At 36.4% G+C, this 14,723-nt stretch overlaps 1 protein-coding gene across 11 annotated transcripts in view; it reads left to right on the top strand.

Moving 5' to 3' along the window:
- The window catches only part of NBEA (neurobeachin), a 514,689-nt gene that overhangs the window by 483,071 nt on the left and 16,895 nt on the right, over nucleotides 1-14,723 (top strand). For 9 of the 11 annotated variants that reach the window (XM_074815844.1, XM_074815841.1, XM_074815846.1 and 6 more), the window contains 5 exons: nucleotides 3,475-3,564; nucleotides 5,055-5,247; nucleotides 8,422-8,493; nucleotides 10,649-10,804; nucleotides 11,750-11,920. In XM_074815844.1, coding sequence (XP_074671945.1) covers nucleotides 3,475-3,564; nucleotides 5,055-5,247; nucleotides 8,422-8,493; nucleotides 10,649-10,804; nucleotides 11,750-11,920 — 682 coding nt within the window. The remainder of the gene's footprint in view (nucleotides 1-3,474; nucleotides 3,565-5,054; nucleotides 5,248-8,421; nucleotides 8,494-10,648; nucleotides 10,805-11,749; nucleotides 11,921-14,723) is intronic. The other 2 variants (XM_074815843.1, XM_074815839.1) reach the window with 1 other exon arrangement.

Raw genomic sequence — 14,723 nt, 5'->3', positions numbered from 1 at the left:
TGTTCTGACCTATGATTATCAAACAATAGTCTTAAGACCCATTTTCTCTTTCTGCAATACATGATCATATCCTAACAGATACTCCCTGAAGTGTCTGGAGTACAAATCTCATTTTATGTGTATTAAAAACAGTGGGAAATCTCAAATCAGCTCACTAAATAGCTTTTCTGCAACACCTTATTAAGAAAGTAAAAACTAATATAATTGCCACTTTGCTGTTCTGAAAGCGTTAAATTTGGCAGCCACTGAATTCCAAGGTTATATTGTTTCTGCACAAAGGACAGTTGAAGGTGAAATGAGAATAAACTTTATTTTATTAAAATTTGTATTAAATTGACTAGAATGTGTGTCTCAGGGAGTGGTGTAGCACTTTGCACACAATACTCAAGATCTGATGGAAGAAAAGGAATTGATTAATTCAAATGAAATGTTTAAGACCATTAAATAAATCTAAAGTTTGGTGATTTACAGTTCAAGAAAAACTGCAGTGTACACTTACCAGTTTTCAGATTAATTTCAGATACAGCTAGAGTTCTCTTGTAAACAAATCAATGTATTACATTATCATTCACAGATCTGTTCTGTACCTGCTTTTCATTTTGTGTCAAGTGATCTGATGGGAGGCAGCATTAGGAATACCCTTGGGCCAGTCACTTTATCTCTGTATGCTTATGTTTATCTTCTGTGTTAAGTTTTGACAAGGTTTTTCTGTCCTTTTTAAGTGTTGTGAGCTCTCCTCCAGAGAGGAATAGCAGTTGTAGCTATGCACAGCTGTGGTGTTATGCAAACTATAGTCTCAGTGCAGTAGTTGAATATTATGGGTACTTTTTCAGAAACATTTTTCAGTTTCTTTAATGCTCCTAAGAGTTGTCAGTTTTACAAATGGTATTTTTAAAGAAAAGGATAACATTACTGTCCACAGGGTGGGGGAGAGGAGGTTGTCTTGTAAATGCAAGCCAGCAAAAATATTCAATATTCCCTGAATATCAAGGTTTTGATTCTGCATTTGTTCTGGTTACAGAAGGACTTGGCATTAACTCAAATGTTTTAAAATTATGGGTGCGTAAAATATGCAAGTGAGTATTTACCGGGACATCTTCAGCTGTAAAATAATAGTTAGTTTTGACAGTTGTGTTTTAAGTGTCCATTCCTCATAATCTGAAAAACTCATGCTGGTTTATTATCATATTCTGCTTCTCTTTCTCTTCCTCTATTACTATCATAAATCTACCTGAACTGAGAGGCAGAACCAGCAAAGTTTATATGTGCAGAATTTACAGCCAAACAATCAGAATTTGCCAAGACCGGACAACATGAAAGTAAACTTGTAAATTAGAATTGGGCTACACTGAAAAAAAAATTTAATAATTCATTTCAGTGTGCCAGTGAGAGAACAGAAGTATAATTTAAAGGATCACTATAAAGGGTGGGAGAGGAAGATCTGGTTTTTGTTTAGTATTGCTGCCAAATACAATTCACACTCTTATTTCAGCACAGAATTCTTTCAAAAATTAAAATTAAATTAACCTTGATAATTATTTGGAAAAAGAAAAATGGAAATTACTTTTCTGAAAATATTATTGACAGATCTGTGTGGAAGCATATATCACAGAGTGCCTGATATTGTTAATATTAGTCTTTGTCATTTTGAAAATTAAATTCAGAAACAAGTGCAATTCTCTTCCCTTCTCCCCACCAGGCAAAACAGTTCTAGAGTACTAAAAGTAAATAGAAAATACTACCTTCGGTTTGACTTGAAGTGAATTTTGTGTTCCTGTATAAAAAGTGTCTGCATGAGTGAAGGTATCTACGGTGTGTGAAGAGATACTATTTGTACGGTACATATAGATAGTTGCTGTATAGACGTGTACACACAGACACACATATGCCCACACAAATGAGTTCGTTTTGTATAAAGTTACTCTATGATTTTAAATTAATTCATCATTAAATTATGTTGATAAAACCCAAGATGCTCACCAGTTCCCAAGAAACACCCAGTGCCTTGGAGAATGAAGTTAATTCTGAATTAGTCAAAAAAACAAGAAATCACCTGTGCTGGGATAATTACAGCATCAAATGCGCTAGGGCTACGATCCATTGAAACTCCTTCAGTCGCTTGGCTGGACTTTGCATTAAGTTTCTTTCTTGCCAAATGCTTGTTTGTGGTATTTCATTATATACCTGTCAATCTAGGGCATCAAGAGTGGTAGACATTAGTGACCTATTAGGAAATCTCTCTCTAACATCTGTTCTTGCATCTATGCTGTGAAGTGGAGGAAAACACAGATTGGCTTGTAAGACTTATAAAATATGTAGATTGCAAGGATTCTTCTGTATCATGAAGTATCTTTTGTGCTTCTTACCATTTTATGTCTGAAAGAGATAACATGATTTACCAAGATAGTAATGTTTTCAGTGTTTTTCCATGTTTCTTGTGTGGTAGCGAATGAAAAATTCATAAAGCTCTCAAGAAAAATAAGGGTCAGTAGTGCAGGTTACAGTATATATATAGGTACATAATGCACAGTGCATTTCAAAATCTGCCAGTTTAGTTTTCTATGAATGCTTTAGTCTCAGTTTTACAAGGTCAAATAAAATAGTACCTGTCTGAAAAATAAGGAGTGTTCTTTAACAGTATTGCTTTTACAAGCAGCAATATTTTGCCAAAGTTCTTAAGAATATATCTTAAATATATTTTTGTTTGAATGGACTGTTTGAGTAGTGGAAGCATCTCAGTATATGGGCTGTATTCTACTTCCTATCAAATCACTCCAGATTTATTCTGAAAGTAGATTTAAGTCTTGAAGAATGCATTGGATTTGCTAAGTTTTTATTTCAAACCTGTGAAGCCTGAAAGCTCATGAAAAAATACAATAAAAATAAACATTAAATAAATACTCAGTGAATGTATGCAACTTGGAAGGATTTTTACATTAGTCTGAATGTGCCTGGCAAGATTTGTTTCTGGCATTTTTTTGTTTTAACCTACTAATGTTGTTGTTGAAATAGTAATTATTTTGGTTTTATTCTATTCTATTCATGAATTTTGTTTCTCAGTTTGCTCTTCTTTCCCCCCATTTAAGATTCCAGAGGCTTATTTTATTAGAGATCCTCATACTTTCCTCCTTACAAAGGACTTTATTAAGGTATATATGTTCTTTTTAGTACAAAAAAAAGCTCTCCCAAGACCTGAACTGCATGTCCTCACAGGTTAACATTTTCACATATAACGCCAGTTACTGGAAATGAGTATGGTTAGATGGTTAACTGAAGCATGCTTGAAAGGAGAAGCAAAGCTTGTCTACAAAATACTAACACTTGGATGAGTCCACAGCCTGGGAGGAGAGCACCGGGTGAATTTTCTGGACTTTTTTCATGGCTGACTTGGGATATGCCTGCATTGTCACACAGTGTGTTGACCTCTCTCCTTGATGCATATTGCTCATGACAGTCCCTCTCCCTTGCCCGCAGGCCATGGAGGCGCAGATACAGAACTTTGGACAGACGCCATCGCAGTTGCTCATTGAGCCCCATCCACCTCGGAGCTCTGCCATGCACCTGGTGAGACATAACTGATGGCTGGGAATGCATTCCCTTTGAACCTGAGGATCCTTTGTAGGTCATAAAGTACCCATTAAGCAACACTTTTAATGCCCTCCGTTGCCCATGCAGCCATACTTTCTCCTGGCAGCAACGGCTCGCAGTGCTCTAGCAGAACAAGGTGGAGCTTTAGTTTTCTATAGTCCTGGCTTTTCCTGTCTAATACTGTATTAAAAGGCCCTACCTTCTTAAATATACGCCTGATAAATACATGTCTGCATTCTTATTTCTGCAAGTACTAGGAATGACTGCAGGCTTTTCTTAGAGTGAGCATGTTGTTTTGTTTTGTTTTAAAGGATGGTTAGGGGCTGATTTATGAACAATGCTTGCTTGACAAAAATGAAGTATATGAGTTCAAATTGTGCCGGAATCCTCTTGCCTGTTCCCCTGGGAGAATACAATGTATATTTCGAATTTCAATTTGAACTCCAGAATTCATTCCTAACGCATTCTTCTCTGTGCTTCTTGCAAAGAATGATATGAAATAGCCAAACTGAATGAGACGAATCTCTGTGCCCCTCGGTGCCTTTGATTAAATGCTTAGAGCTAGATATTTTCTTCTAAGTTTTGTAAATCGACAGTAATACGTGCAGTAGTTTCAATCATTTTATCTATCTACAAGGAAACCACTCTATCTAGTTGTACACTGCAAAAGTGGGAATTGATCTGGAAGTGTTAGCTGTGTTATTTTAAGTAATGTATAGATGTCAAACATACATAATACTTATATTCTTAAGATATGGATAATATATTTTTAATAATAATTTAAAGTGATAAGTAGAAAGGATTATTTGAACTTCTAGAAAGAATTCTATTTGTTATAACAGTGGTTGAAAAAAAACATATTAAAAACAGTACTTAATAACATTATTATTTTCTATGTACAAAAAACTGTCACTTCTAGAATCATCAAACAGGTTTATAATTACTTACAGACTCCCTAATAAGTATATACTTTACATAAAATTAAATTGTCTATGTTTGAAAGTGCTGTATTTCATTAAAGAATTCATTAAGAAAAATTAAATATCTGTGAGTTTTTGAGTCCCTCTTAAAATTTCTTTTTTCAACCATTGTAGTTTATAGCATTTATATTTATGATGTATTAATTGTTTAACTCTTTTATTTAACTCGTACTTCTATTGTAAGAATATTAACTGCTGTATAATTTTACATTTTGCTGTATATTAATTAATGCTAACAGTCATTTTGCGCCCTGTAATGATAACCCTTACCATACCTATTCTCTGCTTGCCCTTGTGTAATGATCCAATAATAGCTTCTGATCTTGCTCTCCTCCATCACTAGTGTAGATGTGCAGGTAGTGTTGTTTTCCCTGTATGTGCACATGCTTGCCTGCTCTTTTTTAACCTTGTTTTCCCTCAGACCTCCTCACTAATTGTGTTATCCCTTCTGTTTTCTTCTGCTCTCTTCTCCTTTCTACTCAACAGTGTTTCCTTCCACAGAGCCCACTCATGTTTAAAGATCAGATGCAGCAGGATGTCATCATGGTGCTGAAGTTCCCATCAAATTCCCCCGTCACACACGTGGCAGCCAACACGCTGCCCCACCTGACCATTCCTGCCGTGGTGACTGTCACCTGCAGCAGGCTGTTTGCAGTCAATCGGTGGCACAACACAGTAGGTAGGTTCTCACAGGCTTGTTTCATTCAAATGTAAGGACCATAACAGTGCAGCTTTAATTTTGAGTGCGATTTAGCCAGATGTGGGTTAATCTCACTGACCTGCCTGTGCACAAAAAATTACTGTTTTTTCTGGTTTGTGTCAAATAATCAAAGTTTGTCTTTTCTCTGGTGTCATTCCTAGAAACACTCTTCCTAACAGCAGCACATCACCATGGCAGCCAATCGATTTGTGGTTACATCAGGATCAGCCTTTGATATAATGCTTTTCAGGAGAGTGCTGCTGTTCTTGATGCAGCTGATATTAATATGTCCCAGGTTTCAGGAATACATACTGACATACTACAGGGTGTACATCACTGTCTCCTGCTTGAGAGAGATTTCAGGTCTGTCCAGGAGCTTGTCATAAGCCTTCCCCTGGGTCACCGTTAGATAATGTGGGTCCCTAAGCAAACCTAAGCAGCCAGACACTGAACTATTCTGAAGAGAAGTTTCCTCGTTCCCTCCCAAAAACCCACCCAACAGGGTCATCCCAAATTTGCCTTCCAGCTCGTCTGCTCACCTCTCCATATTGCCACTAGGACTGTCCTGTCTCTCTACCTGGACATGTAGGTGCTGAGGTTGTCCCAGGCATTACTGAATAAGTGGTGGGGCCTTGAGGTACATGAGGGAGTGAACAGGTTTCATTTTTATGGTATCTTCCTGCTGTGATATCCCTTATGCTACAGTATCTGGAACCTTTGAAGGTTTCTTACCACCTGAGAAAAACAAGAAGGTACCTGGTATTTGAGAGTGTGACTCAGTAGCTGGCTCAGGAACTTTTTAGGGACTAGGCAAAAAAAAAAAAGAAGAATCCTCCACTTTTTACATACAGGACAAACCCCTGGGCAGAAGTAGGTCCTCCTGGAAAAGGATTTGTGATATTTAGGTTAGATGTCTACCTCCAATAGACATAAAGGGATTCTAGATTACCTAGGGATTTCACTGATTTACATGTAAACATCTCCTCAGTGAATAATTCAAGTCAGGTGAAATGGATCCCACCTCTTATGCACAAGGCTGGCCAAAGACTGGTGTTACAAGCAATAATTAGAGGAATGAATGGCACACAGGCATGCGTTGGATGATAGAGGAACTATCAGAGCACGTAAAGTTAATATCACTCTGAATTCTTGAATACTAATATAAGATTTAATATTACTATTATTCTGAACATTTAAATAATTTTAGCATGAATATTAAATTTCGCATGTATTCTGAATGTACCTGTTTTTGTAAACAAACTTTACATGGCGGTTTAGAGAATGTGACAGGAACAGACCAGGATATCTGATTGACTTTCACAAATCCATGCATTTATGATATTCCATCAGCTGCAACTGCATTAGATGTAAAAATGTTCTGCCCATTTCTTTAAAATGAAAGAGGAAAATTTAGAGGGAAGAACAAACAAAACATTTTTAAAAAATATTACGTGACAGTGTCCTCAGTGGAAGACCCCAATGTCAGAAATGATTCAGAGGTACAGAAACTGTCCTCTGGTATTTTAATACTCTTTTGCCTAACATTGGTTGACTAATTCCTAATTAGTTCCCCTGGATTTTTCAGGGATGCTGCCCAAGTACTCTGTACCCATCATCATTCACATCTTCTCCATTTGAGAAGGCTTATTTAGTGCTTGAGTATGCTTTTTCTCATCCAGACTGTCCAGTGAGGGGAAGCCAAAATTCCTATCCATACTTTACTGTGACGGAGTCAAGGTCACTAATGTTTTAGTTTCCTGGATTTCAAGGGTTTCCTTAACTGTTATTTGAAGTCATCTAGTTTAGTAAAAGTCATGTTGACCTTTACAATGCATGTGACTGTTAGGTTTTAGTTTTTCATATATACTCTTGTAAAACATATAACGTTGCAAACATGCAGAATTCACATCATGAACCAAGCATGAAATAAACTTCACACCATTTGAAAACCTCTGGTGTAGATTTCAAAGAGAGGAATACTTTCTGAATATATTATAACAGGAAGAGACGGGAAAACAAAACTGTTTGGAGAATCAAAACTCATTCTAATGATTTTACATCCTGCCTGGCAATGTCTTTTATTTTGCAATTTCCTGCTATTACCATAATACTATTTTTAAAAATCACAACTCTAGTATAAAGGATGCATTCATCTGCAGAAATGTGTACAGACCACTTTTACTGTTGTGAGGTGTATGTAAAGCTTTAGGGTTTCTACCAGTAGAAGGCGTTTACATAGTCATCTCACAGTAGAAGCAAATGAAGTTAATATCAGTAAAGATCTGTCCCAAACAGGTTCGGTTTTGAAAGGAGAGAAAGGAGGGAAGGAAAAGTTCTCAAAGCAATGTTTTTCAGAAGCTAACAGGGCCAGCTGTAGACTCTGTTTTCTTTTACCTTTTCTGGTTGTCTATTGCAGAAGTAGAAAATGCAATAGTTGCAGTAGTAGAAAGTTGAGTTTATTCTCCAGAATGTCCTCTTATGGAGGATATTCTTGTGCAACATGGCAGTTCCTGACAAAAATTCTGGTTTTAGTAGTGACCATTGTGATTTATATGCTAGGGAAGGTGCTCAGAAGAGCCAAAACAATGCTATACATGCATGACAGCAGGTAACACTAAATATGCATCCCCTGATACACATTTGAACAGCTTAAGGACTGCTCAAGATAGAAGTAATAGGAATAATTGTGACAAATTTACTGTAGCCCACAATTTCCCAGCTAAAAATTCTAGATAAATCCGTAAAAAGGTCCAAGTTTCTGTCACTTACAGGTTTCCATATGTAAGAAACTCATAACAATGTTTAATCCAATTATTTTTCTTTTCTGTGCTATTATAAGATCTCCCCCAGTGATAAAACGTAGAAAACTTTCTCTGTTACGCTATTTTAAAGGAGTTATTTAGTGAATGTTTGTGGCTGCATAAATCATGATGAAATTAGTGCTCATGCATTTGTAGTTACTATTATATAACTGAATTAACAAATGCATATTTGTGTAGCACAGAAGAAATCTTAAAAGACTCATAGAACTAGTAAGAAGTTACTTTTTTTCATATGTAATAATGCGATAATGTGGTTTAGAACCTAGAAAAATCATATAAGAAATGTAGACAACAAGGTTGTCATGTGCTTTATTCTTCCTTTCATGCATAGGCCTTCGAGGAGCCCCAGGATATTCTTTGGATCAAGCCCATCATCTTCCAATCGAAATGGATCCATTGATTGGTATGTCAAAATGAAAATGTTGCAATATATTTGAAAACAGCATTTTCAAGAATTATTGATTAAGCTATATTTGTATATTATGCTTCATTTAACACAGGAGATAGGAAAATATTTATTCTTGTCAGTCCTGGAGAACTAAAAGCATTAGCTATTGATGCTGAATGAATTACATGAGTGCTATTTGTTATTAACATCACCAGCAATTGGTATTTAAGAAACAACCAATTAAGTCACTTACATTGTCAGTCCATATCTATAATTCTGTTCTTTTATCAGGTCACATTAGTAAAATAAAATGTGAGGGTCTGGTAGAGTTCACATATTTTCATTTCTTACAGCCAGTAGTGTGTATCTCAGTGCAGATGCAGATTCATTTCCTTTCATTCATTTTATGGTTTGGATTGTTCAAGACGGCATTACTAAATTAGTAAAGACTGGGTTTTAAATTGATACATAATTGTATTTTTTAAATCCAAAAATATTTGAGAATTGAGTATTTTGAGAAGTAGCATCTGCCAAAACCGTTAGATTGCAGGACTTGTATTACTAACAGCCCTTATTTCTCTTTAATTGCAACTATTTGCTTTGTGGTTTGTTTACATTTTGCCATAGGCATATTTTTGAGAAAAATTGGGGATAGGGAAGGTTCTTAGAGACAATTTTGTAGCATTGATGAGAAAAAAAAAGCATTTTTAAACATCTCCAGATGAAAAGTTCCTTTTTCTCCTGTGTCAATATTCACAGTTGAAAGATTTATATACAAGCACCTCAGGAGAGTTAGTTTCCTCATTCTGTATGCTTCATTTGCTCATATAATGTCAATGGTTTTCTTTTCAATTTTCTCTCAAAAGCTAGGGCACAACTATTGAGTCCACCTGTTCTGGAAATCTGAGTAATTTATTATTGATTATCTTCCAGTGAATGGACATAGAGGGTCTGGTAATTTAAATATGTGTTCTTGGAATGTATATAAACATGGTATTAGCTTTTACAAGCAAATTTAAAATAAGGGGTCTTTTTGGTTGAGTCTCTTATTTCATGCAGTGGTGAGCAATTTAAGTAGGATAACCAAAAATAGTGACAAAAGAAATTTCAGAATATTGTCTGCATTAAGTCGTGTTCCTACATTGGGAGAAATCTGCCTCTCAGAGTGAGTTTTATCTCACCTAACTTCAGTTAGCTGAAGTTAGTTGTCAAGATTCCCTCCATTGCTACTGTAGAAAGAGAAACCATCCTCTGGAGTTGTCTAGCACTTGGATAGCTATTACAGCATGAGATGACTTGCCATGTGAAAAGTCTCTCTCTCCAGTGAGTACAGAGAGAGTGTAGATAATTAACTTAGATTATATACTGAACTTTTAGAAAGTTAATATTAGGTGAGAGGGAACACACCTTTATTGTATTGTCGAATCCTGTCTGTTGTGTCACAGGAAGTAAAGAGCACATTAGCTGGTTACTCCCAGTCCTTCCTAACAGCTCTGTTTGACAGTCAGGGTGGCGGGATTCTTCATGAACCATTCCTTTTCCCTCTCTCTGGGGGAATTTCCAGGTGGCGTTGCCAGTTCTAACATTACTGCCCATGGCCTGGCTCCTTGCTTGAGGAGTAGGTGATAAGACAGTGTTGAAAAATCACATTAGATTTGAATAGCTTTATTGGTTCAATCCTTATATTTTTGATCCAGTTAAGCATCTGCAGGTATGGGGTATGTCAAGGTCACACAATACGAGCTGGGATATTTTCTGTAGAAGAGATACCAACCAGCAGGAATTTACTTTCTGCAGTCTTGTTAGCGTTGACTTGGTATTTTAAATGGACTTCCATCACTTTCCCCTAGTTCAGTTTGGTTTTGGAGAGTACTTCAGCAGAGCACTTAAAATATTACCACATATTACACAGTGCATCAGGCAGTTCAGAAGAAATTCTCATCCCCTGTAAAATCTTTTGTCTTATTCAAAGGGAAACCAGAAATCTCGCAATAATTTTATATTTCTGACACCCATATAGACAGCTCTAAATGTTCATATTCAAAATGCTTACTCAACAACAAATTCACAGTTCATTGAAAGTTAAACGTATTCATTTTCTCCTGTAAGTGGATGACAGGAAGGTGTTGGAATGGCTTACTTGTAAAATGTGTTTTGCATTTCGTTACAGCCAATAACTCTGGTGTGAACAAACGGCAGATCACAGACCTTGTGGATCAGAGCATCCAGATCAATGCACATTGCTTTGTGGTCACAGCAGATAATCGCTACATTCTTATCTGTGGTTTCTGGGACAAGAGCTTTCGAGTTTATTCTACAGAAACAGGTGACCCTAAATACAACTATCTTTTTCTTCTTAGGTCACAAAGTCTTAATACTACCATATCTAATGCCTGTGCTTACCATTCAATAAATTATAAAGGGCAGTTTATAAAATTCTTCATTATTGTTTAGGCATAATAGCTTTAAGATGCTTTTTTTTTTTTTTTTTTTTTGAAGATAAAGGATTTAAAAGGAAAGAGAAGGACATACAATTTTGTTAGCGGTAACTTTTGAATACTATGGTTGTATTCAGGGAATCGATCATATCAAAAGGATCAATCAAAATTTTTGTTACAATATTTTCATGGCTGTATTGTTTCCATCTCTATTTATTTAATGTAATAAGGAAGTAGGTTGCATACCCTGCTACGGGGAACTAATATTTTGTTTCTTTGTCTGATTGCTTAGCCTAATATCATTCAGTTGTCATGGTTGAAACCAGGACATCAGTGTATTGCAAAAAACTGATTGCAATAATAGAAAGAATGAGGTGATAATCATAGTAAACCTTAGTTTGACATTAACATGGCACAAATATACATTTTTAATATAATCATGTAACACCATTATGGAAAAGTTCATATGCTGTCTTATGCATATCATTCATTAAATTCACAAATAGTGTTCTAACAGCATAGCTTAAATACTGATGGAGCAGCAACTCCACTTAATATTCAGTGACTGCAGCACTGACTTGGATTTTCAGAGATAAGGGTTAGGCTATGGATTGACACAGAGCACAGCCCTCAGTAGGAACATAAAAAGAGAAAAAAAAAGTTTTATCTTTGTGATATTTTAATCTTGTTGTAGCATGTAGTGAACTCTAATTAAGGGACACGAGGCAAAAATTACATTTGAACTGAATATTTGTTGATGATTTAGTTAGTGATTTCTAAATGCTGCAAGTACTTAAAAAACCTGAATTTGTATCACTTTGCACTCCCACCAGGAAAATTAACTCAGATTGTGTTTGGCCACTGGGATGTCGTGACTTGCCTTGCCAGATCAGAGTCCTATATTGGTGGTGATTGCTACATTGTGTCTGGGTCTCGTGACGCTACATTGCTGCTTTGGTACTGGAGTGGCCGACATCATATTATAGGTGACAATCCAAATAGCAGTAAGTATCCTGTAAAAAACACCTTCCTGAGAGGTCCTCTGTCACACCTATTGATTTTTAGCATTCCTTCTATCAGCTTCAGAAGGTATTACCAAATATATCGATTACTTAACTTACAGGTTGAAAGTTGGTATAAGAAGAGCACCACATGCTAAGCAATTCATTAAATACTAGCCAAAAAAAAGTTTAAACAGTCCATGCATGGTAACAGTTAATAGTATGGGAGTAATTCTTAAATTCATAATCACCTTTATCACTTACAGCATCATGTCATCATAAACTAGATGGTTATGGCCTTTAAGTGACAGGACGTATATCACTATATTTTGACTTTCCTTTCCCCAGAAATACTTTTTGGCATTTTAGCTTACTCCTTTTGTGCTACAGCATGCTATATCAGCTGCTTGCCTTTTCAAAAAAGGAATGTCTCACATGCCATGGAATTAAATAAGTCTCTTTGAGAAAGGTCTTTCTATAGGAAGCAAACCTTTGGAGAAGCAATGTGACTGAATAAAAATAGAAAAAGATAAAATGTCAGGAGGAGTTTACATTTCATTTGCTGGGGACTAACTATCAGTGCTTTGCAGAGTGAAGGGGACACAAAAATAGTAATATTAATTTATGTAAGAAGGCACTTAAAGTACACTACTAATTTACAGGATCCCTTCACCCAAGCCAGAAATGTGACCACAGCTAAAGACAAGAGCAACTTTTATCCATGTACGATAGCTGTTTTGTACAACACTAAATCCATTTCATTCAAAACAGTTTCTGAATTCTGATGATTATTTTAAGCACAAGGATATTGCCTCTTTAGATAAACATGGAAGAATCCATCACTATCAATTTTGATTTCTGGTTCAAGTACTGACTGGAGGCAGTTGTAGACCTGTCAGTTACAGACATCTAAGTGAAATAATTTCTTCAACTGAATGCCTGGTATAAAAGTGTTTTATTTGTTACAAAGTAAAAATTTTGTTAATTTTGCAGCAGCTGATTTTTTATTGTGCTTTAATTTTCTTCCATTTGTCTATGAACAAAGCGGAGACAGATAAAAACCTCACTTTCTCACCTGACTTTCTTTAGTTTTTATAACAGAGAATGGAGAGAAGAAAAAAAAAAAAGTGTTCCATAACAAATTTCTCTATTTTTTATGTATATTACAGGGATTTCTTAGCTCTTAATTCTCAGGTAGGGAGGAATTCAGTCAGAAAAGGAATTTCATGTCAGGACACTCTGTTTAGCTTGACACCATTTTGCTTCCTTGAATGCCTGTGTCATTCATACCAAGTTTTAGGAATTTCTATGTTAAGAGTCAGGAAAAAAAAAAAAAAAAAAAAAAGAGCTTGCTCCTTTCATTGAAGAAAAAGTGTAAGACTTTTCCTTTACTTCATTTGATTATGTCTTGGACAGCCTTGCCATTAGCATCTCCCTACTGGCTGATACAAACTGCTCCAATTCTTTTGCAGATAGACTTATTTTAGTTCTGATACCTTTTTGACATCATGAACATATCTGAATGCAAGAAAGTGGTACTTTTTGGAATCTCAGGTTTTATATCTTAGCTGTGAAACTTTGGAAGTGTCTGCCTTGGAGATCTTTCATTTTATGAAAAGAAAGGATATCAGCTGGCTGACGAAATCAATGAAAAAAGAATTTTGTATTATTCGCTCTCTGTCTCTAACTCTATATGGATAAGGTGCTGTTTTGCTGAAGAAAAGGCCTTTTAGTCAGATTAATGGGAGACTGTGCTGCAGATAGTCATGTCCAGGCAAATATCTCACAGGCACAGGTAGCAGAACTCAGGAAGATTAAATACCCAAGTCCACTCTGGTAGCTTCAAAATACATTGATCAGATTTCTTACTACTCATGTGGAAGACATGTTGAAGACTCATGTTGAAGAAGAGTGATGTCATCACTATTATTGCTATCTCTACTCAGTGGATTAAAGTTACCATGGATACCAGATCTTCACATGTTGTAAACATATCCTTATTGACAGATACTTTGACTTTTCATGAACATATACTTGAATTTTCATGAACATATATCAGTAAGGGTAGATCACATGCCTGAAGAACATAGGGAAAGTGGACACTTCAAAAGGGAGAGCCACCCTGCAGGAAAACCTGGATAAGCTGGTAGAGTGGGCTAAGAAGAACCTTATGAATTTCAACAAGGACAAGTGTAAGGTCCTGCACCTGGAAAAACATAATCCAGGAGTGCAGCACAGGCTGGGTTCTACCCAGCTGGGTAGCAGCTCTGTGAAAAGGGACCTGGGGTTCCTGGTGGACAACAAGCTCAATATGAGTGAACAGTGTGATGCAGTCGCAAAGAAAGCCAACAGAATGCTGGGTTGCATGAAGGGCATCACCAGCAGAGGTAAAGAAGTCATTATCCCACTCTGCTCAGAGCCTATCAGGCCACACCTGGAATACTGTGTTCAGTTTTGGTCCCCACTATACAAAAAAGCTGTGGACAGGTGTGGAGAGAATCCAGAGAAGGGCCACAAAGATGAGCAAGGGACTGGGAATTCTGTCATATGAGGAAAGGCTGAGAGAATTGGGTTTGTTCGGCCTGGAGAAGGCTTAGGGGAGACCTTATCAACATGATCCAGTATTAAAAGTGTGGCTACAAAGAAGATGGAGACTCCACTTTTAAAAGGTGGAAAAGATGAGGGGTAATGGGTACAAGTTACTCCTGGGGAGATTCTGATTGGGGACAAGAGGAAAATTTTTCACAATGAGAACAATCAGCCACTGGAATAATCTCCCCAGGGAAGTAGTGGATTGCCCAACACT

This window comes from Strix aluco, chromosome 2 (genome assembly GCF_031877795.1).
Source record: "Strix aluco isolate bStrAlu1 chromosome 2, bStrAlu1.hap1, whole genome shotgun sequence".
NCBI classification, from domain to species: Eukaryota; Metazoa; Chordata; class Aves; order Strigiformes; family Strigidae; genus Strix; species Strix aluco.
The sequence above is the reverse complement of the archived record's forward strand: the minus strand, read 5'-3'. Positions and strand labels throughout refer to the sequence as shown.